This window comes from Kogia breviceps, chromosome 14 (genome assembly GCF_026419965.1).
Source record: "Kogia breviceps isolate mKogBre1 chromosome 14, mKogBre1 haplotype 1, whole genome shotgun sequence".
NCBI lineage: Eukaryota > Metazoa > Chordata > Mammalia > Artiodactyla > Physeteridae > Kogia > Kogia breviceps.
The window spans coordinates 38,437,650-38,465,168 of NC_081323.1; the positions used below are offsets into that span (position 1 = coordinate 38,437,650).

A 27,519-nucleotide genomic window follows, 5' to 3' on the forward strand; every position below is an offset into this window, starting at 1 on the left:
GTGGGGGTGTGCCTGGTGGGTTAACCGGCTCCTGATGGCTGTCACTTTGGGTGTCATGTTCTCACCCCCCTGCCATCAGGTGGCTTTCATGGGTATGGTGAAGATTGGGGATGTTTTCTAGGCCTGAAGCATGAAGATGCTGTTGGTACCCCATCCCCCAGACGCTCTGAGCATTGGCTGCTAACATCTCCTTCTCTGGAGCGTTGTCCTTGGCCAAACAGGTGCCACTCCACGTCCCGTCCCTCCAGCCCACAGTCTGTGAATGGCTGACATGGGTGTAAGAAGGCCACAGCCCCCTTTGCATTAACTCTGGGCTACAGTTCACACTCCAGAGTTTCCCCTGGGATCAGGCTGAGGCCAAGCTCCCGCTGAGACCACGTTCTTGCTCAGCTTCTTTCCCTGCCCATGTGCTGCCCTCTACCTCTTTCTCTGTATCCGAACCCCCTTCTCAGGCTCTGCTTTTTAAGGCATCCGACGCAAAACAGATGCCAGGTGGGACTGGGTTAGCCCAGCCAATGTCTGAACAGCTTGTGAAAAATGACAGCCCTTGGGCTCAGGGTGGCCTTATAGCAGCTTTCACTGGGCATCTCTGGGGGCCGTGGTATTGAGGGGAGGGGGCGAGTGGTGAACTGAATGCCTCCACAGTGGGATAAACTTCCAGACCTCCTGTCTACTGTCCCAGCCCCATCTATTAGAATACAGGGAGTTAGCACATATTCACAGATGTTCACAGAATTATCTGTGGTCTTTACCTTTACAAAGCTTCTAATTCATAGCAAATTGGTGTATAATTCTAGTCAACCATGTAATAGGCCCTCACGAACATTAACGTACTCTGCTTAGTTCACATAATTTGCTAAATTCCTTTAAGATAAACTCAAGTTGAAAAACGAATTTTTGAACTGTGACTGAAGAGTAGGGCAAAGAGAGGAATTTGCAGGTCTCCTGGGCAATATTGCTTTCTTAAATAATTAGAGACAAGAGTGAAAAGGATGGCCTTTCTGGGATCCAAATGAAAGGATTGATAAAACATATTTTAAATAGTTGGTGTCCTAAAAATAAGTAACAATTACTTAAAAAGTATCTGCCTACTATTTTTTAATGTCTGTTCAAAAACTTTTGAATAAAGGAAGCAGAATGGTTTTGTGTGGATACTTTGCAAAAAAAAAAAAAAGCACCAACAGATCTGGCCTGTGGTTAGCCTGCCAAGTGAAGCCGGCCTGGTTGGCTTTGTGAGTCCCATGGGATTTGGTCAGAGGGTTCTGAGGAGGCTGGGGTACAGAGTGGGGAAGATGACAGAGTTGAGGAAGGATTAGACCTCCTTTTTGCTTTTGGTGAGGGTGGGAATTGACTGGGAGCAGCGTAGCTATTGTTCAGAGACTCCGTAAAGCTCCCCTTCCCCCACCTGCTTGCCTGCATTTTGTCCCCAAATGCTATCATGTTTGAGGATCTGCTAGCATGGCCTTGAAGTTTAAAGCTGGGTTTGTTCTTGGGGCACCTCCCGTCTTCCTCTCCTTACAGTGGACTTGATACGAGATCTCTTAAAATAGTGGATTTTGTCGGCTTAATGGATGAGGCCATTCTCATGATGGTGGCAGTGCAAGAAACTGGCAGTGTGCTGACACATCCTTCTGTGTTTTTTGTTTTTTTACAGCTATTTGCCGGCAGGGCTGCAGCCCCAAGCATGGGTCTTGCAAACTCCCAGGTGACTGCAGGTAAACAACTAAACTCTTTTTTTTTCCTAATAATGATCCCTTTAATACAAGAGGAGGACTGACTTTATTGTGAATACGCCTCTTTTACTTTGGAGGACAAGAAAGCGTTACCAAAAAAAAAAAAAAAAATTTTTTTTTCAAGTAGGCACATCCGAAGCTTATTAAATTATACCAGCTGTCCGGTGAAATGCACACGCTTCTCTCTTGGGGAAAAAAAAAAACTCTTCTGGGCATAGTCAGTGACTTCATGTATTAACGGTTCTGTAAATTGATAACTCGTTTTTATAATCTTCCCCTTAAAGTGCTAATGGACTAGATGGAGGGCTGTGGGTTTGGCTTTTGCTGCGGTCTCTCTCCTCCTCCACCCCCCAGCCCCCGCCTGGTTTTCTGTCTCGCAGCCCTCCCCCACTTTTCCCATCAATAGGGGAAAGTGGAGCATTCTTTAGAATGGGATTAGGACAATCTCCTGGCCCCTTTGCAGGCGGGAGCCTGGCTGGTGCTGAGAGGTTAATGGCTGCGCTGGAATCTTGTCAGTTGAGCCTGATGAATGTAGACTTTTGCTGCTGGCCTTTGAAGTCTGTTCTTTTATGGTCCCGGACAATGCAAGAAGCCAAATGGAGACCTCCCCCACGGCTTCCCGATTACAGTTTTGGGAACTTCTTGAAATGTACATCATGCCAATCTGGGAAAGGCTTGTTTCAGGAAATACTGTTGGTGTCTGTGGCATTTTGACATGATCGCCCACTTTACTCTCCTCCCAAATCTGAAGGATTAGCAGATTGAATGTGACACTCAGTGGTTCCTTTGGGCCTGTCATGTTTTCCCCCAAAGCTACCCCAGTTTGAGCCCAGGGAAGCTTACGAATCCTTAGTCTAAACCAGTGCATCTCAAACTGACGTTACCTGGGGCTCTTGTGATGACGCAGATCCTGATTCCATAGCTTGGTCTGGACTCAAGTCTCTGCATTTCTAACAAGCCCCCAGACGTGCTGCTCTTGCTGGGGGGGGACCGTACTTTGGGATTCACTGCCCCCAAACCTCAGTACTCAGAGTGTCATCCCCTGAGTTAACCAGGGACGTGTGGAAATGCAGGTTGCTGGGTGCCACCCCATACCCACGGAACCCCAGTCTCTAGGTTGGGCCCAGAAATCTGCATTTCGACGGGCTGAGCACAGCCACAGGATTTTGCCGCTCCAAAAATCCTGAAGACTGCTGTGGTCTTCTGTACCTTTGTGCACCCGCCGCCGCAGCTCCCTTCCCATGCAGCGGGGAGCTCTGAGCTCTGGGGCTTGAAGCTGAAGTGGGAATCAGGGCAGCTGGAAGTAAAACAAAACCAGGCTGGCCTGAAATTGTCTCTTCCTGCACTTCAGAAAGATAAGTTTACTTTCTGGAAGACTGAAGGGCTTCGCCTGCGAACCCCCATCGCTGGTGGCAGCCGACTGTGGTATTTAACAGCATTACTGTCAAGCTTGGGGGCAGGCTCTTCTTTGTGAAACTTGTTCCGGAGAGTCAGATCAGCCGTGCTCTCAGGGACTCTGCTGCGTCGTCCGCTCCGTGCTCAGCAGCACACGGGTGCTCAGCTCAGATGAGTATCAGCTGAGGGCGACCGCGATTTCTGCTCCTGTCATCAGAATAAACACACTGCTGCCTGGGGAGGGCCCTCCCAGCCAGAACAGCAGGCTTTGTTTCCAGAATTTAGGCCTTTCTCTTTCGAAGTCTCCCTCCCACTCCCTGCCTGGACTCGCAGGCCCTTATTTACTTAAGGTGTGACTTTCCCACGTATAATTTGCATGGTCTTCCAGGCCATCTCCTCCTTCCCTTGAAAGAAAAATCAAAACAGAACCTTCTCGCCAAGGAAGTTCTGGGTTGTGTCCTGCTCCAGAAATAGCTGATGGCAAGTTACCTGTAAGTTGTCCTTTGGATCGTGTGTTACAGAGGTGTGTTTTGTCTTGTTTTTTCCCCCACGTGAGAAAACTTTACTGCTTCTCTCACTCCCAGGTTGACCTGGAATCCCTTTTTCTGGGTGCACAGTCTTGCTTTATTGCGAGCCTGCCAATAATATCAGACTCAATTATGAATCATCCTATGAGGAAAGTCACTTCAATTTCTCATGAGAACCTTAATCATATATTATTAAACTGGGATAACCTTGTGGATGCCTCTTTTAGGGTCAGTATTTTTATTTGTTTTCTTTTGAAGTCATCCAGGGCCTCTTGTGGTTCCTTTCTTAGGCTTGGGCATCCAGCTCTCACTAATTAAGAGCTGAGGCGGGTCCTCAGCTGCCTCTTATTCCTTTGATTAAGCAAATTGAAGAGGTGTAGTGATCCTTCATCTGGAAGGGAATGAGGGAAAGACACTAAGAATAATGCTATTTCCCAATCAGTTCCTTCTTACTACCTTTCAGACTAAGAATATCAGTCTTTTACCAAACGCATCGCCGTGACCTCCCACTGACTTGAGTGTCCACTTTTAAAAAAATTTTCTACCAGAGGATTTACTTTGTTCTTATTTTACTCCTTTAATAGTCCCTTGTCATTTAGACCAGAGTTTCGTTTTAGATAAACCAGAATCCTCTGTCTGATTTTTAAACCACACAGCCTGGTGGTTCTTTGTATTGGGGTGTGGATGGCTTGCTTTTAGAAGTTAGGAAGTGGTGAGTCAGAATTCTCAGGGGCTGAGTTGACTCTCGGCCGTGGATGATTAGCGATTAGCTGGATCCCTGTAATTTTCCCATGACAAGGATTTTTAGCCCACCTCCAGCTCTGGACGCAGAAAGCCTTTCCTTCTTTGCGGGGGAGGCGATTCTGACCATGGCTTTCCCGGGTCCCGTCATGGAAATATTTGCTGGTCGCTGTTTCTGGCTCACCCCACCTTCACTCCACTGTGAGCTGCCCCCGCTGCCCTGAGACCAGCTCCTGTTTGCTAGAGCTTGATTTCTGAGAAGGCAGTTAGAGTTTCAGAGGGCTTGAAACTTGAGGGGAGAGTAGCTGAGCCCCTGCCCCAGGTGAAGGTGTATGTTTGTGTTTTTGTTTGGGGATCAAAGGCACCATTTGGCCTCCAAAGAGTCCGATTAATGAGGCGCTTATAAAGGAAACTCGACTCCCTTCCCCAATACGAGATAAACCAAGTTGACTTTTTGTGTGTGTGTGCAAAGTGAGAAATAACTATAAAATAAATTAGCCTAAGTAGCCACGAGGGGGGCGGGTCATAAATCATGTACGGAAATGGTTCCAAGCGCTGTTGCTTTCCTCCTCCTCCCTGCAGAAATGAGTCCAGAGATCCTACCCCATCTCTCCAAGGAAGGGTGCCCCTCTCCCTCCTTGTCTGATTTCAGAGAGCCTCCTTGGGAGGCAGTTTCCTGCCGCACTTGGTGTCGGTGCATTTTTGTGTGCTGGGGTCGTGACTTGCTGCTGAGACACAGCCCACCCTAGCTGCTGTGTAAAACTTGCCCAAAGGGCTGCGTCTGCAGAGGCTTTCGCATGGCTATTGTTGTCACTGCAGGGAGAGAGCCCTTTCCTTCCCCCCAGGGGTTGATTTATTCCAAGCCTCCGCCCTGGGCTCATAGGGGAGCCTGAGAAGAGAGAGGGGGCTTTGTGGAGGGCAGCCCAGTACTGGCCTCTCCCCAAACAGCCCTCCTTTTGTTGGGAGTCGCCTGGTAGGGGACCTCAGTCCAACTGGGAAAATGTTTGCTTAGAGGGAACCCCCGGACAGACCTTGACAGTCTACCGTCCTGTCGCCAGAAACGGCAAGACTGGGCTTTGCATCCTCGTGTTTTTCTGGCTCCCATCTCCCTGCAAGTTCTCAAGGGTAAAGCTGGGTTTGCTGTGTGTCCCCAGGTGCCAGTATGGCTGGCAGGGCCTGTACTGTGACAAGTGCATCCCACACCCAGGGTGCGTCCATGGCACCTGTAATGAGCCCTGGCAGTGTCTCTGTGAGACCAACTGGGGTGGCCAGCTCTGCGACAAAGGTATGTCTGGGGAGGACCTGGGCGAAGCTGGAGGTCGGCGGGGGTGTGTGTGTGTGGGTGATTTGGTTTGTACTTTCATTTATTTTTATTTGCAGGGGCTTTTATTCTAAATCTGTTTGAATGTGCCTTTAACCCTGTGAATCTGGGTCTGTTTCCCTCGGTTTTAGTTTTTAAAGAGGAATGGGTCTAGTAACACAGTGTTTCCGGTCTTTGAGTGACTTCTTTGGGGTCTTTTTGGTAGATCTCAACTACTGCGGGACCCACCAGCCGTGTCTCAATGGGGGAACTTGTAGCAACACGGGGCCTGACAAATATCAGTGTTCATGCCCCGAGGGGTACTCAGGACCCAACTGTGAAATTGGTAAGTGGTCCGGGCGCAGTGAGATCCCTTTGTCTCATTTTTCGGTACACTCAGCTTAAATACACTTAGGGACTCGTAAAAAGATGAAAGTACCCTCCAACGTTAAGACCTGTCCTCCCAGCAGTTCCGTAGGTCTTTGAAACCTCTGTCCAGTTGCTCAGGTGGTTTGGGTGCTGCTGATTGCATCCGGGGCCAGCGTGTGCAGGGCAGTGACCCAGCTCCCAGGTCAGAAGCTTGGAGAAATGGGGCCTGAGAGCTTAGCAAGAAAGACGACTTCCTTTCTGCCCCAGACACGGCGGGGTTACGTCCCACACCTGCTTTGATTTCTTGAAACGAGCTCGAGATGGTGGCCCAGGTGTGGGATTTGGTTGCCAGGGAGAGTGTTAGGTAGCCTCTCGGTGGGCGCCCCCTTGCTGACCGCTGTGCTGGTGTCCACAGCGGAACACGCCTGCCTCTCTGATCCCTGCCACAACAGAGGCAGCTGCAAGGAGACCTCCCTGGGGTTTGAGTGTGAGTGTTCTCCGGGCTGGACCGGCCCCACGTGCTCCACAAGTAAGTCTGCGTTTTGGCCTGTGTCCTTTCTTGGCGGGGGGAGGGGGTATTGTGTCAAGATACAGGGTTGTGGGTCCCACGTCGGTCTCAGTGATGCGGTCTGTCTCGGTGGGAGGGGGTCTGGTGGGGAGGCTGGCCTGAGCTTCCGGCCTCTACCCTCGGCAGTCTCCTGGCACCCCCATTCTAAGGCACCCCGCTAAGTTAGCACATGCATCTCTGACTGGAAGAAAGTCGCTCGTGGGGTAGCTGCGTCCTTTTCCCTGGACTCGTGCCTCCCTCTGAACTGAATCACGGTTATTCTCCTCGAAGCTGTACAGAGGATGCCTGCGGTGGGGGAGGTCGTCACTACTGAATTTCATGGTGGGGACAAATTTTGAAAGAGGGACCAGGGCTACGGAGTGACAGTGGCTGGGGGGACTTGGCCACACACCAGGACTACCCCAGTACTTCCAAGTACAGGTCTCTGGGTCCTATGCTTTCCCTTTGGAACTGGGGAGTTCGTACCTTCCACAGGCTCCTGGGGACTTCCCTGGTGGTGCGACAGTTAGGACTCCGAGCTTCCAGTGCAGGGGACGCAGGTTCAATCCCTGGTCGGGGAACTAGGTTCCCACATGCCACGCAGCGCAGCAAAAACAAAAAACAAAACACACATAAGCTCCTGGATTTCAGAGGTGCAGCCAGGCCCGAGGTCCACGGCCATCAGCCCTTTGAGAACAGCATGCGACACAGTTAAGGAGCTGGGTTCCGGGGTTGGATCACCTGGGCTGCCACCACGGCCGCACCACCCGTCACCACTTGTGGGACTGTGGTCACTGCCAACCTGTGCCCTGTTTAAACAGGAGAGTAGCAATTCCCGTCTCCTAGGGTTGTGAAGGCTCGGTGAGCAGGTTCAGGCGGAGAGCCTGGCACCTCCTACACGGGCAGGAGATGAATCGCTAAGAGGCCTCTGGAGTCTAGTGTAGAAGGGGGAGTTTGGGCGCTCCAGGCGTGTGATTTTGGGAAAAGTCTGTGAGTAAATAAGAATATGATTTTTTTTTTTTTTTCCACCGGCGAAGAAGTTATTTTTCCTTACCCCTCCTTAGTTACCTCCGCGCCGTGATGAAACTTTTCTTTAAAAATAAAGGGTAGGCAGAGAGAGATGTCCTGAGTTACCGAGGGCTGATGCTCCGGGGATCCAGCTGGCTCTCCCGCCCGCTCAGGTTGCGGATTAAATGAACTGGGCCAGTGGGGGATTTAAAGCTAAAATCAGGCCTTATCGTCATCATAGCAGTCACTTGCAGCAGGTGTCTGGCTCTTAAGTGAAGGCCCCTCGTGTGAGGGGTGGTATTAAATTATCTAATTGTCAAATGGATTGAGATTAAATTGCCAACCCTCTCCTCTTTTTGTCGAACAGACATTGATGACTGTTCTCCAAATAACTGTTCCCACGGGGGCACCTGCCAGGACTTGGTTAACGGATTTAAGTGTGTGTGCCCGCCCCAGTGGACGGGCAAAACGTGCCAGTTAGGTAAGAGAATTCCTGCACCGGGGCTGGCTTGATCCGAGCGATTAAGGGAGATGTACATGTGGCCAGCGGTGCGAGTTTGCATGCCATCGTACCAAGAAGTCATTTATTATCTAGGGTCCAGCCAGCGGGCCTGGGAGAAATAACTCGCATGCAAATGGCCTGGCTCTTTGAGGCCCTGTGGGAAAGTCGTGGGATTCCTTGAACCATGTCAATCGTCTGTCTGAGGAGTGTTCAGCTGGGTTCCAAACGGGGATGATCTCATGAGGAATGAGCTGTCTGCATTCTTTTTTGCCACTATTAAATCCCAGCAACTAGGCTGCGCTGGGTTTTGCGCACAGAAGTGCCTAGTGGCTTTCTGCTGTCCTGGCGGGGGCTAGTTGTTAACAGCAGCTGGAACGTTATCAATTAGCATTCCTTATTGGAGCATGGCTAGGGGAGAGGGTTCAGATGTTCAAAGTAGTATCTCTTATTTAGCTAGCTTATTAAAATGTCTCGTTTCAGACAAACTATTGGTTTGGTGGGTTTTTTTTGAGGTGGGAGGTGGGGTAGGACCCCATTTCTCACTGTTCATCCTCTCTGTTTTTCAGATGCAAATGAATGCGAGGCCAAACCTTGTATAAATGCCAAATCCTGTAAGAATCTGATTGCTAGCTACTACTGTGATTGCCTCCCGGGCTGGATGGGTCAGAATTGTGACATAAGTGAGTGAGACTGTTTCCATTTTGATTTTCATGAGACTGGGGTGTTGAAGGCGTTTGCCAGCCGTACTCAGGCTCCAGGTCTAAGACTTGAGTAGTGGAAGGAGAACCTTATAGAGGGGATGTTTTTGGAGAGGGAGTGATGGGCGCAGAAATGAAAACATACACGTTATCGGGCTCATTAGCTGGTAAAAAACAAAACAAAACAAAAAAAAACACGGCCATTCCTCTGATAAGGTGGCTAAAACAATGATGTGAAGTTTCAGTACCTCAGTCTGGAAGAACTAGGGAGTGTTCCCACCAATAACCTTATTTCACGGGAAGCACACAAGAAATCTGGAGGTTTTTATCTGTCCTGAGCAGAGAAGGCTTTTCAATTAAGCCCAATTTCAATGTAAATTGCCCCTCCAATACGATGACTTGTTTATTTTTTAGATATTAATGACTGCCTCGGCCAATGTCAGAATGACGCCTCCTGTCGGGTATGTAAATCTTTGCTTATATCAAAACCTTAGTGATTGACAACAAGCCTTAAGATTTATGTGACCCTGGGAAAGCTCTGTCCCTGGGAGATTTTAAAATGCAGGTGAAAAGTGAGTCTCTGGAAGTTTCACTCAGGCTCATGTTACCCCAGCCTCGTGGGAGTCATCTTGAAGGCATGCACATAGAAATTCCTCTCTCACATTTGGAGAGCTTTGGCATCTCTTTCAGTGAATCAGCTGAACCGCAACAGTCACGCTGAACCACTGAAGCCCTGTGTTTGTGGAGCATCTAGAAAAAAAGCATGTGTTTCTCACCCTCCTTCTCCTCCCTCCAGGATTTGGTTAATGGTTATCGCTGTATCTGTCCACCTGGCTATGCAGGCGATCACTGTGAGACAGACATCGATGAGTGTGCCAGCAACCCCTGTCTCAACGGGGGTCACTGTCAGAACGAAATCAACAGATTCCAGTGTCTGTGTCCCACTGGTTTCTCTGGAAACCTCTGTCAGGTGAGCCGGGCTAGAGCGTGCGATGGCCAAGTTTTCACAGGCAGTCTCCTCCCCCTCCCTTCCCATTCCCTGACCCTGTCTGGAGCCTCCTATTGACTAGGGATCTCTGCTAGACACTCGCCGTGGAAGGAGGGTGATGAGTGATTTTCTTCCCATTGTCCGGTAGCCTGTCGATTTCTCTTTGTCCGTTTCATCCCAGACCCAGCACTCTCATTCTGCCCTGTTGTCTCAAATGCGTACCTGGACAGTCGCTAGGACACAACTGTAGATCATACTGGGTGTTCTCCTAACAGAAGCAGACGGAAGGGTCAAATTCCAGTGGCCGCTGCCCTAGAGGAGTCATAATCACGCCTTTGTTTTACTTTGTGTCCCCCCCCTCCCCTGCCCCTGGCCCTCGCAGCTGGACATCGATTATTGCGAGCCCAATCCCTGCCAGAACGGTGCCCAGTGCTACAACCGTGCCAGCGACTATTTCTGCAAGTGTCCCGAGGACTATGAAGGCAAGAACTGCTCCCACCTTAAAGACCACTGCCGCACCACCCCCTGTGAAGGTACCTCCCTCCCCGCCTGGGTTCTGGCTTGTCTTCAAGGCTGCTGTCCTCTGCCCATTCGTCACTGCCCCGTGACACTCGGAGGGAAGCCAGAACACGTGGAAACAACCTATTCAGGCCCACCAGTCGGGGGAACCATACCTGCAAGTAGCCCAGGGCAGAGAAGGGAATTCATTTAGCAACCCCGTTCTGGGGGACGCCGATGTGCAAGGCCGAGACGGATTCCGCAGGGCACCTCTGCCAGTAGAACTTTCTGCCACGGTGATATCTGCACCGTCAGGTACAGTAGCCTCGGGACACGTGTGGCCTGGAGCGTTTAGCATGTGACCAGGGCAACTAGAAGCCCTGATTTACTTACTTTTCATTCACCTAAATTTAAACGGCCGCCTGTGGCTGCTGTGTGAGATGGCTCAGGCTTCCAGGTTCTGTAAGTTAGTCCTGCAGCCGTAAGTGCCCTTACATCGAGGGAAAGGCTGTTCCTCCTCCTTAGTCAGCTTCCAGCAAATTCGGTAGATGTGTCAGTAGAGGGAGGATGAACAAGGCCCGCAGACACGTGGGCTCCTGGCTCCATAGGGAGAAAACGCCTAAAAAAAAAAAAAAAAAATCTCTCCGCCTGGGGTCTCGGCTTTGCCTTTCACAGCGTGACACAGCACGTTGCCAGTCTTGGCCCCCCGGGGTGCTGGCTTCTTACCCTCATTAGCCTGGCTAAGGTGCCTGGCTCCAGGAGAGCAGGCGTGGCGTGGGTCCTGGGCTCAGGAACACCGGGTCTTCGGGTCCCTGGCGGGGATCTGACCCCAAGTCTGTCTCGCAGTGATTGACAGCTGCACGGTGGCCATGGCCTCCAATGACACGCCTGAAGGGGTGCGCTATATTTCCTCCAATGTCTGCGGTCCCCACGGGAAGTGCAAGAGTCAGTCAGGAGGCAAATTCACCTGTGACTGTAACAAAGGCTTCACTGGAACGTACTGCCATGAAAGTAAGACCCCGCATCCTCGGGGAATGGGCCGAGGTCCCCCCCCAACCCTGCCCCGGCCCAGCTGGGGGGCATCTGGAATCATTTCAGGAGAGACCAGTCCAGGTTTACCATCTACAATCTAAGACTGAGGTCATGTTTAACTTACGAGATCACTGACACCTCTTTTAAGTCTTCAGCACGTTTATTTTAGAATGTTCTGGAACCTTACTAGATCGGGTGGTCTGCTTTCCCTAGGAGTTTCCTCCCCACTCTCACCAAGTAGCTTAGCGCGAGGACATTAAATAAAAGGGAGGGGGTGCTCTCTGGAGGCCCCTGCTTGATAAAACTGCCTGCCGGATTCAGAAACAGTCCTGAGGGAATTGAATGTTGAGGTACCCAGTGTATTTTCTCAGGAGGGGCAGGGAAACCCATAGAACAGTGCTTGGCTGTGGCATTACTTTTCCTTCGTTTACCTGGTGTTTGTTTTTCCTTTCACAGATATTAACGACTGTGAGAGCAACCCCTGTAAAAATGGTGGCACTTGCATCGATGGTGTCAACTCCTACAAGTGTATCTGCAGTGGCGGCTGGGAAGGCGCCTACTGTGAGACCAGTGAGTTCAGGGGTCCTTTGGGGACAGACAGCTCTGGGGGCTGTGGGCAGGACGGAATCCACATGGGAAGCCTTTCTTCTTCGTGGAAATATCTGGGAGTTAAGACCCCGACAATTCCTGCCCTGGGACAGCATGGCCTGTGTCCTATTTGCATGTGTCGAGGCTGATGCCAGCCAGCGGGAAGGAACTTCTGCGGAGGAGCTTATAGAATTAGACCCTGTAATTAGGATGATAGATATCCCCACTTGCAGGAAAAGTGATCATCTTTCTGTTTGGGTTGTCATTTCTGCCCATCTTGACTTTAACTTCCGTGGCCTGCCGGGGTGCTCCTTTATTCCTGGGAAAGGGTGACCGTGTTTAAGTCCCCAGGTGTCTCTGCTGGTTTTGAACTGGGCATGGAAAGCGGGGGCTGGGGGTGGAGAGATGCAGTCCTTAGGTGTCGCGGGGCGTGGATGGGCCTGGGCGCATCTTCAGCCGGCCGTCTCCTCTGATTGCAGATATTAACGACTGCAGCCAGAACCCCTGCCACAACGGGGGCTCGTGTCGCGACCTGGTCAACGACTTTTACTGCGACTGTAAAAACGGGTGGAAAGGCAAGACCTGCCACTCACGTAAGTGGTGGCCGGCCGGGATCCTGCCCTGTCTTCCGTGAGCAGGGCCGGCCAGGGGCTCACGCCGGGATCTTCTCCTCCAGGTGACAGCCAGTGTGACGAGGCTACGTGCAACAATGGTGGCACCTGCTATGACGAGGGGGACGCTTTCAAGTGCATGTGTCCCGGAGGCTGGGAAGGAACGACCTGTAACATAGGTACCTTTCCGCCCTCCCTGGGCTTCACAGGGGCCGTGGGCCTGTGAGCCTATGACTATTTCCTGGGACCTGGTTTCTGCCCCTCCACACTGTCGCTGCATCCTCAGGGAGGGTGGCCTTGTCTGCTCTTGTCTTGTAGCCCGAAACAGTAGCTGCCTGCCTAACCCCTGCCACAATGGGGGCACTTGTGTGGTCAACGGCGAGTCCTTCACGTGTGTCTGCAAAGAAGGCTGGGAGGGGCCCATCTGTACGCAGAGTGAGTGTTCCCCCCCACCCCGCTTTGCCACCTTGAACTCTCTGAGGGCTGCAGGAGTCCATCCTGACACCCCCAGGGACTGGCAATGGAAACCAGAAGCAGAGCTGTTTGATGTCTGCTTCTGCATCACCTGGGTCTGTTCTAATGACTTGATGGGATGCAGCCCTGACCTGGGCATGAGAAAGTCGCCGAGGAGATAAGTGGAGACAGATGGCGTCGTGGTTCCCAGCTCCGGTCTGACCAGCAGCCTGTCTCCGTCCATTCTCACCCCCCCCCCCGCCTACCCCCCACCCAGGGCCTCTTCCTGTGCACGTGTCCCACGGCGAATGGGACCAAGTGTGGTGCGGGCCTGGTTCCACCTGAGCCAGAGGTCTTAAGCTCCTTCTACTGGTGCTAACGACAGCTTTATCATCCGGGTATCGTGGAAATCACTGGTGTTTTTTACTTCGGGCTCAGAAGGTCTCGCCGTTAAGTTGTCTTTTTTTACTTTGCAGATACCAATGACTGCAGTCCTCATCCCTGGTAAGCATGGCCACCTTTTAAGCTGGCACTTGTTGGCTTAAGACACGTGTGGGCATCTCCTAGGGATCTTGTTTAAAGCACAGGTTCAGATGCAGGAGGTCTGGGGGCTGCTGCACATTCCTCCTCTCTGACAAGCTCCCAGGCAACGCCGATCCTGCTGGTCCGTGGACCACGCTTTAATTAGGTTGTGTCCTCATTTAGAGCAGTGATTCTCAACCTTGGCTGCACGTGAGAATTACCCGGGGAGCATTAATAAGTTCCAGTGCCGGGGCTGCATGCGAGACCTGTGATATTAGACTCTGAGGGTGGGACCCAGGCACCAGTGTTTTTAAAGCTCCCAGGCAGTGGTGCGTGTGAGCAGGGGTGAGAGCCGCTGATCGTAACTGGCATGGCACCTTTGAACTGGCCGGGGGAGTGGTGGACTGGTGGTGACCGAGGGGATCTTTGCTTTCATAGTTACAACAGTGGCACGTGCGTGGATGGAGAGAACTGGTACCGCTGTGAGTGCGCCCCCGGCTTCGCTGGGCCCGACTGCAGGATAAGTAAGGACCACCTCCGACTGGGTCTCCCCATTTCAAACCCTCAGCCTGAAAGTCTTCATCTTTAAAATAATTATGGCCATGGGGGCTTCCCTGGTGGCGCAGTGGTTGAGAGTCCGCCTGCCAATGCAGGGGATACGGGTTCGTGCCCCGGTCCGGGAGGAGCTCACATGCCGCGGAGCGGCTGGGTCCGTGAGCCATGGCCGCTGAGCCTGCGCGTCTGGAGCCTGTGCTCCGCAACGGGAGAGGCCACAGCAGTGAGAGGCCCGTGTACCGCAAAAAAAAAAAAAAATTACCGCCATGGTTCTAAGTAGCCTTGACAAGTAATCTCCTGCCTCCAGCTGAGATTAAGATGGCCCTGGCCGGCCCCTCCCTGAGGGACACAGCCCTCCTTGCTCTAGGGGAGAGAGCGTCAGCCACAGAATTTGGTGATTAATCTACTCTGAGGTCCTAAGGAAAGAGTGTGATGTCCCCGTGACTAACATGAAATTATGGGCAAGCGGACATTGCCACAGCCATGCTGGTGGGGGACAGAGCTAAGGCCACAGAAGGGACTGGGGCTGCAGTTTCCAGGCCAGGGCTTGATCAGGCCCCGGTGAAATGATTAAACAAAATGGAGGCAGGCAATGCAGTTTTTCAGGAAGTTCACAGTTTATTCTTTATTTTGAGCCTTTTCCCTACTTTTTTAAACATGCCCTTTCTTTTGCCAAAAAAGGGGATAGATTAGTTGTACTTCTTTGTGTTCTTGTCCCTAAAGTATTTAAAGTTTTACTGGTCCTTGAGGTCCCCAAGTCTGGGACTTCAAGAACTAGTAGATGGGGGAACTGTGTATCTGTTCCATGTTTCTGAATCTGGAGTCGGCAAATTATGGCGTGGGGGCCAAAATAAAGTTTTATTGACACACAGCCACACCCTTTTTGATGTATTGTCTAGGGCTGCTTTCATGCTGCAACAGAGTTGAGCAATCCTGACAGAGACTACATAGCCTGCAAAGCCTAAAATACTTACTAGCTGACCCTTTTCAAGATCTTTGCCGGCCCTTGTTCTAAATTGTACTATCAGAGAAAAAGGAACCTCAGTTAAAAATTGCTGCTTCCGGGCTTCCCTGGTGGCGCAGTGGTTGAGAGTCCGCCTGCCGATGCAGGGGACGCGGGTTCGTGCCCCGGTCCGGGAAGATCCCACATGCCGCGGAGTGGCTGGGCCCGTGAGCCATGGCCGCTGAGCCTGCGCGTCCGGAGCCTGTGCCCACAGCTAGCGATGATCCTTGCGGGGCAGTGACCGGAGACTTTGGGAGTACTGATGATCTGTTTCTTTATTTGGGTGCTGGCCATGTGATGAAAATGCGTTAAGCTTATACTTAGAAAGCTCATCTGTACGTTTTGTCAGTAAAAACTTAGAAAAACGTTGCTGCCTCCCACTGGGGCCTAAGCTCGAACTCCATTTTTCCTAGACATCAACGAATGCCAGTCTTCACCTTGTGCCTTCGGGGCAACCTGTGTGGATGAGATCAATGGGTACCGGTGTGTCTGCCCCCCAGGGCACAGTGGTGCTAAATGCCAGGAAGGTACGTGGGCCGGGCCCAAGCTGCCCGTGTGTCCTGCGGGCTGAGCGGGCACTGCAGTCACTGTTTTGACTGTTCGTGAGTAGACGCTGTGCTCAGGGAGAGAACAAGGAGGGGACATCCACTTGGGACCACGGGGAAGGGGAAACCTGAGGCGGGGGTCCCCGTGAAAACAGGGCAGCTGTTGGTTTTAGCCAGCGTCGCCACAACTATGCTATGTGCCACCCCATCCTCCTCGGACCAGCACTGTATCCAGGGTATGTCCTTTTCCTGGCAAACGGCAGGCTCTCAAGGGGCCAAGCTCACCCGGGAGAGACTCTGCTCGCGTCGCATTCCAACGCACTGCACTGACCAAAGCCGGTCACGTGGCCGGGTGCAAAGGCCACCGGGGAGGGAGGGACGCTTTCCCATCGTGGGAGCAACCGTGTTGTCACGGGGCGACAGGTGTAATCGCTTCCCGACGGGCAGGGAGTGAAGAATCGGGAGAACCGTCTCCAGAAAAGGCAACTCGTCCCACTCATGAGTCTCCACCTCAGTTTCAGGGAGATCTTGCATCACCGTGGGGAGCGTGATACCTGATGGGGCCAAGTGGGACGATGACTGCAACACCTGCCAGTGCCTGGATGGGAGGATCGCCTGCTCGAAGGTAGGCGTGGCCCCAGCCGCCAGGCATTCTGATTTCTGGAACTGCCGACGAGCGTCTCCGGAGCTCTACTCTGTCTGTCTCTGCAGGTGTGGTGTGGCCCCCGCCCTTGCTCGCTGCACAAAGGGCACAGCGAGTGCCCCAGCGGGCAGAGCTGCATCCCCATCCTGGACGCCCAGTGCTTTGTGCGCCCCTGCACTGGTGTGGGTGAGTGCCGGTCCTCCAGCCTCCAGCCCGTGAAGACCAAGTGTGCCTCCGACCCCTACTACCAGGACAACTGTGCCAACATCACGTTCACCTTCAACAAGGAGATGATGTCGCCGGTACGGAACACCTTGCTGGCTTTGGAGAGGTGGGGTGTGTCTGCTTGCCCTAAAGCAGGGGCGTCGCGAGCTCGGATCTCCTCCTCCTTAGCCTAGATTCTTGTCTTACACCAGAGCTCAGCTTCTGAATATAGCTTCACTTTCAAGCAAACAGCAGCCTTTTTTTCCTTCCGCTCTTCTACACGTGTGTGGATTTAAAAATCTCGTTCTAGGGTCTCACCACAGAGCATATTTGCAGTGAATTGCGGAATTTGAATATTTTGAAGAATGTCTCTGCTGAATATTCAATCTACATAGCTTGCGAGCCTTCCCCTTCTGCAAACAATGAAATACACGTGGCCATTGTGAGTATGAGACCCATGCACGCTTAGTTGTTTGATTTCCAAGTAGCTCAGAAACTTAGCCAGTGTCCAGATGAGCAGATACATTGAAGGAGAGCTTGACATACACGTGTGGTCAAATAATTTTGAATAAAGGTGACTGTGGAGTGTCCCTGACCCTCTGGTCTGATGAGTCTTCCTTTTCCAGTCTGCTGAAGACATCCGGGATGATGGAAACCCAATCAAGGAAATCACCGACAAAATTATAGATCTTGTTAGTAAACGTGAAGGGAACAGCTCACTGATCGCCGCTGTTGCGGAAGTGAGAGTTCAGAGGCGTCCTCTGAAGAACAGAACAGGTAGGTGGCGGAGGCAGTGGTCCCTTTCTGTGAGGACTGTCATGTCCATCTCATCAATAAGACCAGTACAACCGGTGTCCAGTAAAACCACCAGGGTGGGGAGTTACTTGACCGTTCCCTCCTCAAGGACCTCCCATTTTTAACTGAGAAAACAGGCCGGCTGACATGACCAAGGTCACATGGCAAAGGGCAGAGGCAGCCCTGACTTGTTCCCCTGCCTGCAAGCTGTGCTCCGGCAGGCGGGCGCCCTTCCAGGCATGCATTGTCTCTGGGTCCCGGGAAGAGGATGGCTGTGCCTTGAGCACGTGTCTGTGCGGAGCCTGTCCTGTGCTCCGGTATCGGGGGACAGCCCGTCCTAAGCACTGAGACACGGCTTTGATAGATGGCTCAATGGCCCTGCAGGATGTCCAGAGTCCCCCGTGGACGCCCCGAGCATCACTGTTCTAGTGAAGCGACTTGCTGGGGCGCAGGACCACTGGGGGCATTTGAGCCGTCCATGCCTGGACCCTCTTTTTGATGGTTCTGAAAACCGGCTCCTCTAATGAGCTGCCTAAGTAGCCAGACTCCCCGTGACCGGCCCAGATGCTGCTCCGCACCGAGGCGGGAGCCTCTACGGGCTGCTGCTCGGCCTGGTCTCTCCAGGGATGCCGGATCTCTGAGGATGCTGGGAGGTGATGATGTGCGGTTGGGAAAGGGACTCGTCCCCATGCGCCCTTCTTGGGGACCAAGGTCAGGGGAGCCGTGGGCGTGGGGCTCACGGGGGTGCCCCTGCCTTGCAGATTTCCTGGTGCCCCTGCTGAGCTCGGTCCTGACCGTGGCCTGGGTCTGCTGCCTGGTGACCGCCTTCTACTGGTGCGTGCGCAAGCGGCGGAAGCCCGGCAGCCACGCGCGCTCCGCCTCTGAGGAGAGCACCACCAACAACGTGCGGGAACAGCTGAACCAGATCAAGAACCCCATCGAGAAGCACGGGGCCAACACAGTCCCCATCAAGGACTACGAGAACAAGAACTCCAAAATGTCCAAAATAAGGACACACAACTCGGAGGTGGAAGAGGACGACATGGACAAGCACCAGCAGAAAGCCCGCTTCGCCAGGCAGGCCACGTACACGCTGGTCGACAGAGAGGAGAAGTCCCCCCACGGCACGCCGGCCAAACACCCGAACTGGACAAACAAACAGGACAACAGAGACCTGGAGAGCGCGCAGAGCCTGAACCGCATGGAGTACATCGTATAGCAGACGGCGGGCAGGGTCTGAGGGCGCCCGGGGTTCCTGAAGCTTCTCCAGCTGTCCTGTCGTGTTCCGGTCCCAGGCTGTCCTTGACGTAGAATCCCTGTGTTAATTTAAGTTCTGACAAGCTGGCTTACACTGGCAATGGTAGTTTCTGTGGTTGGCTGGGCAGCACTGCATCGCACAGCTATGCAAACACCAGGCCCCGGGGCCCCGCACCTGTCGGATCAGGCTCCCAGGAGAACACCCGGCCCCCCGAGGCCTCCAGCCTCCACTTCTGCCAGATGTCCCGATGGTGATGCAGTCTTAGGATCATAGTTTTTATTTATATTTATTGACTCTTGAGTTGTTTTTGTATATTGGTTTTATGATGACGTCCAAGTAGTTCTGTATTTGAAAAGTGCCTTTGCAGCTCAGAACCACAGCAACTATCACAAATGAGTTTATTATTTATTTTTTTTATTGTATTTTGTTGTTGTTGGGGGAGGGGGACTTTGATGTCAGCAGTTGCTGGTAAAATGAAGAATTTAAAGAGGAAAAATGTGTCAAAAGTAGAATTTTGTATAGTTCTGTAAATAATTCTTTTTTATTAATCACTGTGTATATTTGATTTATTAACTTAATAATCAAGAGCCTTAAGACATCATTCCTTTTTATTTATATGTACGTGTTTAGAATTGAAGGTTTTTGATAGCGTTGTAAGCGTATGGCTTTATTTTTTTGACCTTATTTTCTTATTACGTGTTGCCTATAAGCCAAAATTAAGGTGTTTGAAAATAGTTTATTTTAAGACAATAGGATGGCCTTCTGTGCCTGGAATACTGGTGGAGTTTGGTTTTTTTTTTTTTTTTTTTTTTTTTCGTACGACGTCAGATGTTTAAAACCCCGACTGAGGCAGTTTGAGAGTTAGTCTAGAACAAGTTTTTTTGTTGTTGTTTTTGTTTTGTTTTTTTTTTTTTTTGCTTTAGACTTGAAAGAGACAGGCAGGTGATCTGCTACCGAGCAGTTTAAGGGAACAAGCTGAGCTATGACTAAACGTAGCCAAAACGTGAGTGGTTGAAGATCATTAAAGATATCAAATTAATTGTGTGAAGTTGGAAGCACACCAATCTTATCTTGTAAATTCTGATTTCTTTTCACCATTCGTAATGTAAGACTGAACCACTTGTAGATTTGATTTTTTGTTGTTATCTACTGCATTTAGGGAGTATTCTCATAAGCTAGTTGAATACTTGAACCGTAAAATGTCCAGAAAGGTCACTGTTTAGATTTGCCAGAGTCCACTGCCTGCCTTAAAAGTGAGGAAATCAAAATGCTATGACAAAATTTAAAGTCAAAAAGACTTATTAAAAACTGATTTCGTTGGTTCACCGTTAAGACCGTGAAGATCCTTTGTATTGTCCTCTTAGTGTTATACAAACATAAACATACATCTTTGATGTGTTGTTCCTGGCAATAAATTTTGAAGTCATATTTATTAAATTTTTTTGTACGAAAACACGGACCAGTGTGGCCTCTTCTGAGCTTACGTAGTTCTGCCTGGCTCTGCCTTGTGCCTTTGCCACCGCCCTGGGTCTGTCCTGGTGACTGGGGTGTGAGAAGTAGGCTGTGCTTGACAGGGGGCCCCCATCAAGAACGGAAAGCCTTTTCAGCCATAACATTCTCGAAACCCCGAGGGGCTGCTGTGAAGCTGGAGCTGTGAGCCCCGTCTTGGGGGCCTAGATGCCCTTGTTATTCGACAGCAAGTGTGAATACTGCTTGAATAAACACCACTGGATTAATGGCCTGCAGTGTGGACTGAATTGTTTTGAGCACTTGCGGGGAACGCCCACCGCAGTAAAAGGGTTTTAAATAGTTTGGTTGGTGCTGGGGGAATAGGAGGGAGACTGGATGCTTCCTCTCCCCCCCCCCCCCCCCCCCCCCCCCCCCCCGGCTGTTTGGATGAATGTGGATGTCCTGCCGTCTCTGCAGACCACGCCTTGTGGCTTTTATGCACCTTGCGCCTCTGGGCTGGGCTCCGCAGGAGGTGGTGGTTACAAGCTTCTGGGGTGAGGGCCCTTCTTGCTCCTAGGGAGTGGATGAGTGGCTGGCCTCCCGGGCACCCTTGGGGTGCCAGAGCTGGGCTGCTCTGACCTGTAAAGGGCAGGTGAGCTGTGGTGGTTGCTCGTGGCTGCTGGGGCCAAGAGGCCAACAAGCCTGCCCCACATGGCGGGGTGGGGTGGAGTGGGGGAAGCTTTGCCTCTGAACCACCAGTGACAGGCACGTGGACCGCTTCCAGCAGCTCTGAGGAGTTGCCAGGAGTTCCCTCCTCTGGTTAGGAAGCTATAGCTTACCCTCCTCGAGCTGTGACCCCCCCTCCAGTCATCATAATATGAGTCCAGCTAGAGTGACAAACTGAGCGGAGGAAAAGCTACGGGATGTTTATCTTTCTTCATTCTTGGGAAGCTTCTCTTTCTACCAGGCTAGGAGGTGTGTCCCGATGGGCATCTTGGTTAAGAATGGATGGAGGGTTGAAGTGTCCCTGGTTCCCTGTGCACGAGCGGAGGCCATCAGGTGAATCAGTCCGGGACAGAGTTTTGGCTTGGGGAGGGAGCGCGAAGGACCTGGACTGTGATGGGTCTGGGTTTCCACGCTGTCTCCCTGTCCTGGTACGGACCCGGTATCACTGCTCTGCGGGGGTCGGGTCAGAGGGAGGGAGCAGTGCTTTCCCGGTACAGGCCCGATGAGCAGGACAGTCTGAGTTCAAACGCTACCTTGCCCTGGTGGTTTGTAAACTTGGATTCTGCAGGACCCAGAATTCCCTGGGTAGTTGCCAAAGGCTTGTGTGCCAAGCAAAAAGTTTAATGAGCCTCTGCAATTCTTTATTCCAGGAGGGAAGTGATCTTGTGATTGTTATTTTAAGGAGCCTTCTATGCAGGACACGCAGGGTAGTGGAAAGGATGAGATGGTCTCATCTGGACAGGGCTCAAAGCCACAACCTTGGTCGTTAAGGGCGGTGGTCCCCTTTCTCCAGGCCCCGGTTATCCTGGGGGCAGGAATGTGCAAAAGAAGGGACTTAGAACCTTCCCGATCCCCTGGGAATGTTCTGTGCCCTCTGTAAGCAGGCCCTGGAAAAGGAAGAATTTTCCGTCCAGAAACATGGCTAACTAGAACTCCAGCATTAGAACATATATATACCATGAAACTCCGGGAAAGCATCAGCTCAAAGTTGGTTGCTTTAGGATGGGACACTGTCCTGGGATTCTAGACTTAAGTAATGTGGAGTTACAACAGGGGGGTATATCTTGACTAAAAGCCCAGTGAGACTGGGTGATGAGCAGAAGTGGAAACTGTAAGCTGGGGTGGGGGGTTTCTCTGAAATGCAGAGTCCCAGGCCTGGCCCACGATTCATAAGCAGGGCCTGGGAACCTGTATTTTCAACAAGCTGTCCCCTCCTCCCCCAATCCTCCCTGGTTTAGGTACAGCAAACTTTGAGAACAGCTTCACTAGAGTACTAAAGTACAAGCTCTTCCATTAATTACAAGGTTTTTCCTCCTTGTTAAACTGAACTAAGTAGTCTGGAAGCTGGTTTGTTGCTCAATTGCCACCTGACATCATTTTTAAGTAAATTAACGACACTGCCCCTTGAACAAGTTGTGGTTGTAAGAGCTTCATTTTATTGGCTGATCTGAGGGGGTCAGTGAGTCAAAGTTAACTTATTTGGTAATATTTCTTAGGTAGCAAAGAGCCCAAGGAACCAGATTGTGGGTTTCCCACATTTCTGAACGGCATACACCTGTCGACCCCAAAGTGAGCAAGTGTGCGGCTAAAAACCCAGTTGCCTTTAAGAAAAAAAAAAAAAAAAGTCCCACCGGCCCGCAGAGGTTTGCAACTTGGGCTGAGCAAAGTTCCAGCAAAGTTTCCGCTTCAACAGCGGCTTTCTTTCTTGCCTCTACTGGGAATGAGAAACAGGAGTTCAGAGGTTCCCGGGTTGGGAAGACACACAAGTCCTGGGTTATGGGAAGTCTCCTCCTGCTAATGTGTATTTATACTTTGTAAACTCTGATTCATCTGAGCATTGAAACAGAAATCTGCTTCCTGAGGTTCTGTTTTTAAATAGATAGTTTGCAAAAACAACAATTATTTTTCTTAACATTTTTTTTCCATCCCACAAGCAGCTAAACATGCCGGCTCGGGCTATGTCAGGCTCCAACTATGCCAACAGACAGCTTGGTCATCAGAGGTAGAAGGGTACCCCAAGGCCATTCTGTGGGGTTCTGGCACCAGAAGTCTTAAAAACAAAGTTTAGAAACCATTAGGGCAATCATGTTGTGTCACTTTAAGTCCATGAGATATTCCTGGGTCTATTAAGAATAACGAATTTCCCTTTGTGAACAACTGCTTTCTGATGGCGGTTAAAAGTAGGGCAAAAACTACCACTGGCATTTTTTACAGAACTAGAACAAAAAATTTCACAATTTGTATGGAAACACAAAAGACGCCGAATAGCCCAAGCAATCTTGAGAACGAAAAATGGAGCTGGAGGAATCAGGCTCCCTGACTTCAGACTATACTACAAAGGTACAGTAATCAAGACAGTATGGTACTGGCACAAAAACAGAAATATACATCAGTGGAACAGGATAGAAAGCCCAGAGATAAACCCACACACATATGGTCACCTTATCTTTGATAAAGGAGGCAAGAATATACAGTGGAGAAAAGACAGCCTCTTCAATAAGTGGTGCTGGCAAAACTGGACAGGTACATGGAAAAGTATGAAATTAGAACACTCCCTAACACCTTATGCAAAAATAAACTCAAAATGGGTTAAAGACCTAAATGTAAGGCCAGACACTATCAAACGCTTAGAGGAAAACATAGGCAGAACACTCTATGACATAAATCACAGCAAGATCCTTTTTGACCCACCTCCTAGAGAAATGGAAATAAAAACAAAAATAAACAAATGGGACCTAATGAAACTTAAAACCTTTTGCACAGCAAAGGATACCATAAACAAGACCAAAAGACAACCCTCAGAATGGGAGAAAACAGTTGCAAATGAAGCAATCGACAAAGGATTAATCTCCAAAATTTACAAGCAACTCATGCAGCTCAATAACAAAAAAACAAACAACCCAATCCAAAAATGGGCAGAAGACCTAAATAGACATTTCTCCAAAGTAGATATACAGATTGCGAACACACACATGAAAGAATGCTCAACATCATTAATCATTAGAGAAATGCAAATCAAAACTCCAATGAGATATCATCTCACACCAGTCAGAATGGCCATCATCAAAAAATCCAGAAACAATGAATGCTGGAGAGGGTGTTGAGAAAAGGGAACACTCTTGCACTGTTGGTGAGAATGTAAATTGATACAGCCACTATGGAGAACAGTATGGAGGTTCCTTAAAAAACTACACATAGAACTACCATACGACCCAGCAATCCCACTACTTGGGCATATACCCTGAGAAAACCATAATTCACAAAGGGTCATGTACCAAAATGTTCGTTGCAGCTCTATTTACAATAGCCAGGACATGGAAGCAACCTAAGTGTCCATCGACAGGTGAATGGATAAAGAAGATGTGGCACATATATACAATGGAATATTACTCAGCCATAAAAAGAAACGAAATTGAGTTATTTGTAGCGAGGTGGATGGACCTGGAGTCTGTCATACAGAGTGAAGTAAGTCAGGAGAAAAACAGATACCATATGCTAACACATATATATGGAATCTAAGAGAAAAAAAATGTCATGAAGAGCCTAGGGATAGGACGGGAATAAAACACAGACCTACTAGAGCATGGACTTGCAGATATGGGGAAGGGGAAGGGTAAGCTGTGACAAAGTGAGAGAGTGGCATGGACATATATACACCACCAAACGTAGGGTGGATAGCTAGTGGGAAGCAGCCGCATGGCACAGGGAGATCAGCTAGGTGGTTTGTGACCACCTAGAGGGGTGGGATAGGGAGGGTGGGAGGGAGGGAGACCCAAGAGGGAGGAGATATGGGGACATATGTATATGTATAACTGATTCACCTTGTTGTAAAGCAGAAACTGACACACCATTGTAAAGCAATTATACTCCAATAAAGATGTTAAAAAAAAAAAAAGTAAGGGCAAGTGGGGGTGATGCTCGCAGGGCTGTGGGTACCGCTGCCTGGCACAGACGGGCCTGCACACCTGCATGGCACCCTCTGAGATCATGTCACGAGGGTGCGGCTCCCTGGCTTTGGACATGAATTCTACCTGTGTCACTTGCTCCCGCATGCCAGGCACAGCCTCCTGGCTTACGGTGTGTTTCTTTCAAGTCCCAGGCAGCTTTTACAAGTCTTAAATTCTGTATTATCATGCACGGGCCCAGTAGTAACCTGTGATATGAAAGGTGGGGAAATTAACTTGGAGAGTAAAGGCTTTTAAACCCAATGAGAACCTTGAATAGAGGCCTCCCCGCCGCCCCGCCCCGCCCCCAGCAACTGTCCACATCAGGGCACCCAAGGGTTGAATTACGCCGAGAGCAAAAGCAGATGCCAGCAACATGAAAGTAAGAGCTTTGTTTCGAAGAGAAGCTGTCCTGGCAGGGACAGTGGGGCTCCTCCAGGATCCCCAGGGGAACACCAGTTAGCAGCTGGCTTCCTAATGACTACTCAGCACCCATACAGGTTGGCCCCCGGCTCTGCTTTGCACCTGAAGAGTAAAAAGCTGCTTTACTTCATCCTTTCTGAGAAATGTGCAGTGGAAAAGCCTTCATTGGAGACTCGCCTGGGTATTAATGCAATCGGTGACCTTACCAGTGAAAGGATTCACCCCTCCTTACTTTCCCAGAAGGGGAAACTGAGGCCTAGAGAGGATCAGGGACCTGTCCCAGGCCACACAGAGTTAGCAACAGCCAGGACTAGAACCTGGGGCTCCTGCTAGCTGGGCTGCTGCGTTTTCTGTGTCTTCTGGGGATTTGCCAGGTTTATGTCCAGATCCTGCCCTTGATGTGATTTTCAAAGGTAAAGAATTGGGAGATCAGCAATTAACAAAAAGGGAGGCCGTGGGAAGCTGCTGTAAAGACAGTGGCGTTGATCTGAGCTGTGCCTCCTCTGGGCTTTGCCTGGAAAGTGACATCTTTATAAATCCGTGAGCAACAGATATTTTCCAAACCAAAGGCAGGTGAAGACGCATCCATTCGGAGGTGATTTCCTTGTTCTTGGGCAGCTTCACATGTCCTTTTTAGTTTCTGCTTCATAGAATTAGAAGATGAATCGCAGGAAAAGAGGCTCAGAAAGGAAAGCAAGTGACAGCCCCCTACATCCTACTCCTCCCTGTGTGTTGCACACGTGTGCACGCCCTTCCACGGGGGTTTTCAGGATGATCACGACACTCTCCGTGTCTGAGGCAGTTGGGAGGGTGCCAGCCAGTGTCAGGTGATTTGCATTTACAACAGGCCTCCTCTCACACCCCCTAACCACGCTTGCCTCCTGGGCAGGCTACATCCAGGTTATGGAGCAAAAAGCCCCCGAGCAGCTAAAGAGATGAAAAGACAAGGCAGCTGAATGTGATGCCACGTCACAACAGGGTGCAGCCACGGATGACGGGGTGCAGTGGGGCTGGCACAGACGCACCTGGGAGCTCCCAGAACCGCCCGTGGGTCACTCTGCCTCTTCCACCAACACCTGTGCTCTCCCCACCCGCTGAGGAGGGATGGGAGTGGGTCCCACATCTCTAACCTGTTTGTCACGTCGGGGAGGCCAGAATCAGGCATAGAATGCTAAAGTTTCCTAGGCGCTGAGGCACCAGTGCCGACCAGTTTGGGAAAACTACATCCTGGGGACAGAAATGTCAACCTCCAAGTTCAGGACACGGACAATCAGATACCCTCAGGGGGCTCTCTGGCTTGGCAGGGATGGTTTTTGGAAGTGTTTTTGAAAGAATCCAAGGTACAAAACAGAAAGGAAGAGCACAAATGTGAAACAGCTACTGTCTTGCACAAAACTAAGGACATGGTGGCTGAGATGTGAAGGAAAGGGAGTGGGAGGGGCCCGTCAGGCCTCCCCACCCCCTCTGCTCTCTCAGCACCCAAGGCCCGTATCTCTGCATTTGCTTTCTGTGCGTTCTCAGTCCAACACTCAACAAAAGAGGCCCTGAACAGAATGTAAATTGATGCAGCCACTATGCAAAACAGTCTGGAGGTTCCTTAAAAAACTAAAAATAGAGCTATAACCATATGATCCAGCAATCTTACTCCTGGGCATACACCTGGAAAAGGTGAAAACTCTAATTCGAAAAGATACATGCACCCAAATGTTCACAGCAGCACTCTGCACAACATCCAAGACATGGAGGCAACCTAAGTGTCCAACAACAGACGAATGGATAAAGCAGATGTGGTGTATATATAGGCAATGGAATATTACTCAGCCACAAAAAGAATGAAATATTGTCATTTGCAGCAACATGGATGGACCTAGAGATTATCATACTAAGTGAAGTCACACTGAGAAAGACAAATATCATATGATATCACTTATATGTGAAATCTAAAAAAAACTAATACAAATCAACTTATTTGCAAATCAGAAACAGACTCACAGACATAGCAAAGAAACTTATGGTTACTAAAGGGGAAGGGGGGGGAGGCATAAATTAGGAGTATATGATTAAAAGATACACACCACTATATATAAAATAGAGAAACAACAAGGATTTACCGTATAGCACAGGGAACTATATTCAATATCTTGTAATAACCTATAATGGAAAAGCATCTGAAGCTGTACACCTGAAACTAACACAATATTATAAGTCAACTATAGTTCAATTTAAATAGATAGAAGGGCCCAAACATCTCCTCCTGGGTGCTCTGCCTCCAACTGGGCCTGTCACTTTCACCTTCTTGGGCACAGGGCCAGGCTGAGCACTGAGCTGTCAGGGGCCTGCACTCTGAAGCCACACTTCCTTGATTCCCCTGCAGCTATTCCATCCCAACTCCTGGCGTTAGTATTTTCTGCCTAGGCGGCGTTAGGTGCACACTAGAGCGGCCCAACGGCAATTTCTGGGCT

The 27,519-nt window shown here is 50.4% G+C and overlaps 1 protein-coding gene across 2 annotated transcripts in view; it reads left to right on the top strand.

Moving 5' to 3' along the window:
- JAG1 (jagged canonical Notch ligand 1) overlaps window positions 1-20,254 on the top strand; it is a 35,369-nt gene extending 15,115 nt beyond the window's left edge. Inside the window, exons 5-26 of one of the 2 annotated variants that reach the window (XM_059037142.2) lie at window positions 1,655-1,715; window positions 5,551-5,681; window positions 5,923-6,042; window positions 6,481-6,594; window positions 7,988-8,101; window positions 8,689-8,802; window positions 9,235-9,281; window positions 9,617-9,790; window positions 10,191-10,341; window positions 11,153-11,317; window positions 11,795-11,908; window positions 12,406-12,519; window positions 12,603-12,716; window positions 12,856-12,972; window positions 13,467-13,494; window positions 13,951-14,036; window positions 15,484-15,597; window positions 16,131-16,240; window positions 16,327-16,560; window positions 16,773-16,904; window positions 17,089-17,239; window positions 18,019-20,254. In XM_059037142.2, coding sequence (XP_058893125.1) covers window positions 1,655-1,715; window positions 5,551-5,681; window positions 5,923-6,042; window positions 6,481-6,594; window positions 7,988-8,101; window positions 8,689-8,802; window positions 9,235-9,281; window positions 9,617-9,790; window positions 10,191-10,341; window positions 11,153-11,317; window positions 11,795-11,908; window positions 12,406-12,519; window positions 12,603-12,716; window positions 12,856-12,972; window positions 13,467-13,494; window positions 13,951-14,036; window positions 15,484-15,597; window positions 16,131-16,240; window positions 16,327-16,560; window positions 16,773-16,904; window positions 17,089-17,239; window positions 18,019-18,476 — 2,963 coding nt within the window. In that variant the 3' untranslated portion in view covers window positions 18,477-20,254. The remainder of the gene's footprint in view (window positions 1-1,654; window positions 1,716-5,550; window positions 5,682-5,922; window positions 6,043-6,480; window positions 6,595-7,987; window positions 8,102-8,688; window positions 8,803-9,234; window positions 9,282-9,616; window positions 9,791-10,190; window positions 10,342-11,152; window positions 11,318-11,794; window positions 11,909-12,405; window positions 12,520-12,602; window positions 12,717-12,855; window positions 12,973-13,466; window positions 13,495-13,950; window positions 14,037-15,483; window positions 15,598-16,130; window positions 16,241-16,326; window positions 16,561-16,772; window positions 16,905-17,088; window positions 17,240-18,018) is intronic. The other variant, XM_059037143.2, reaches the window with a different exon arrangement.
- The last annotated feature ends 7,265 nt before the right edge of the window (window positions 20,255-27,519 follow it).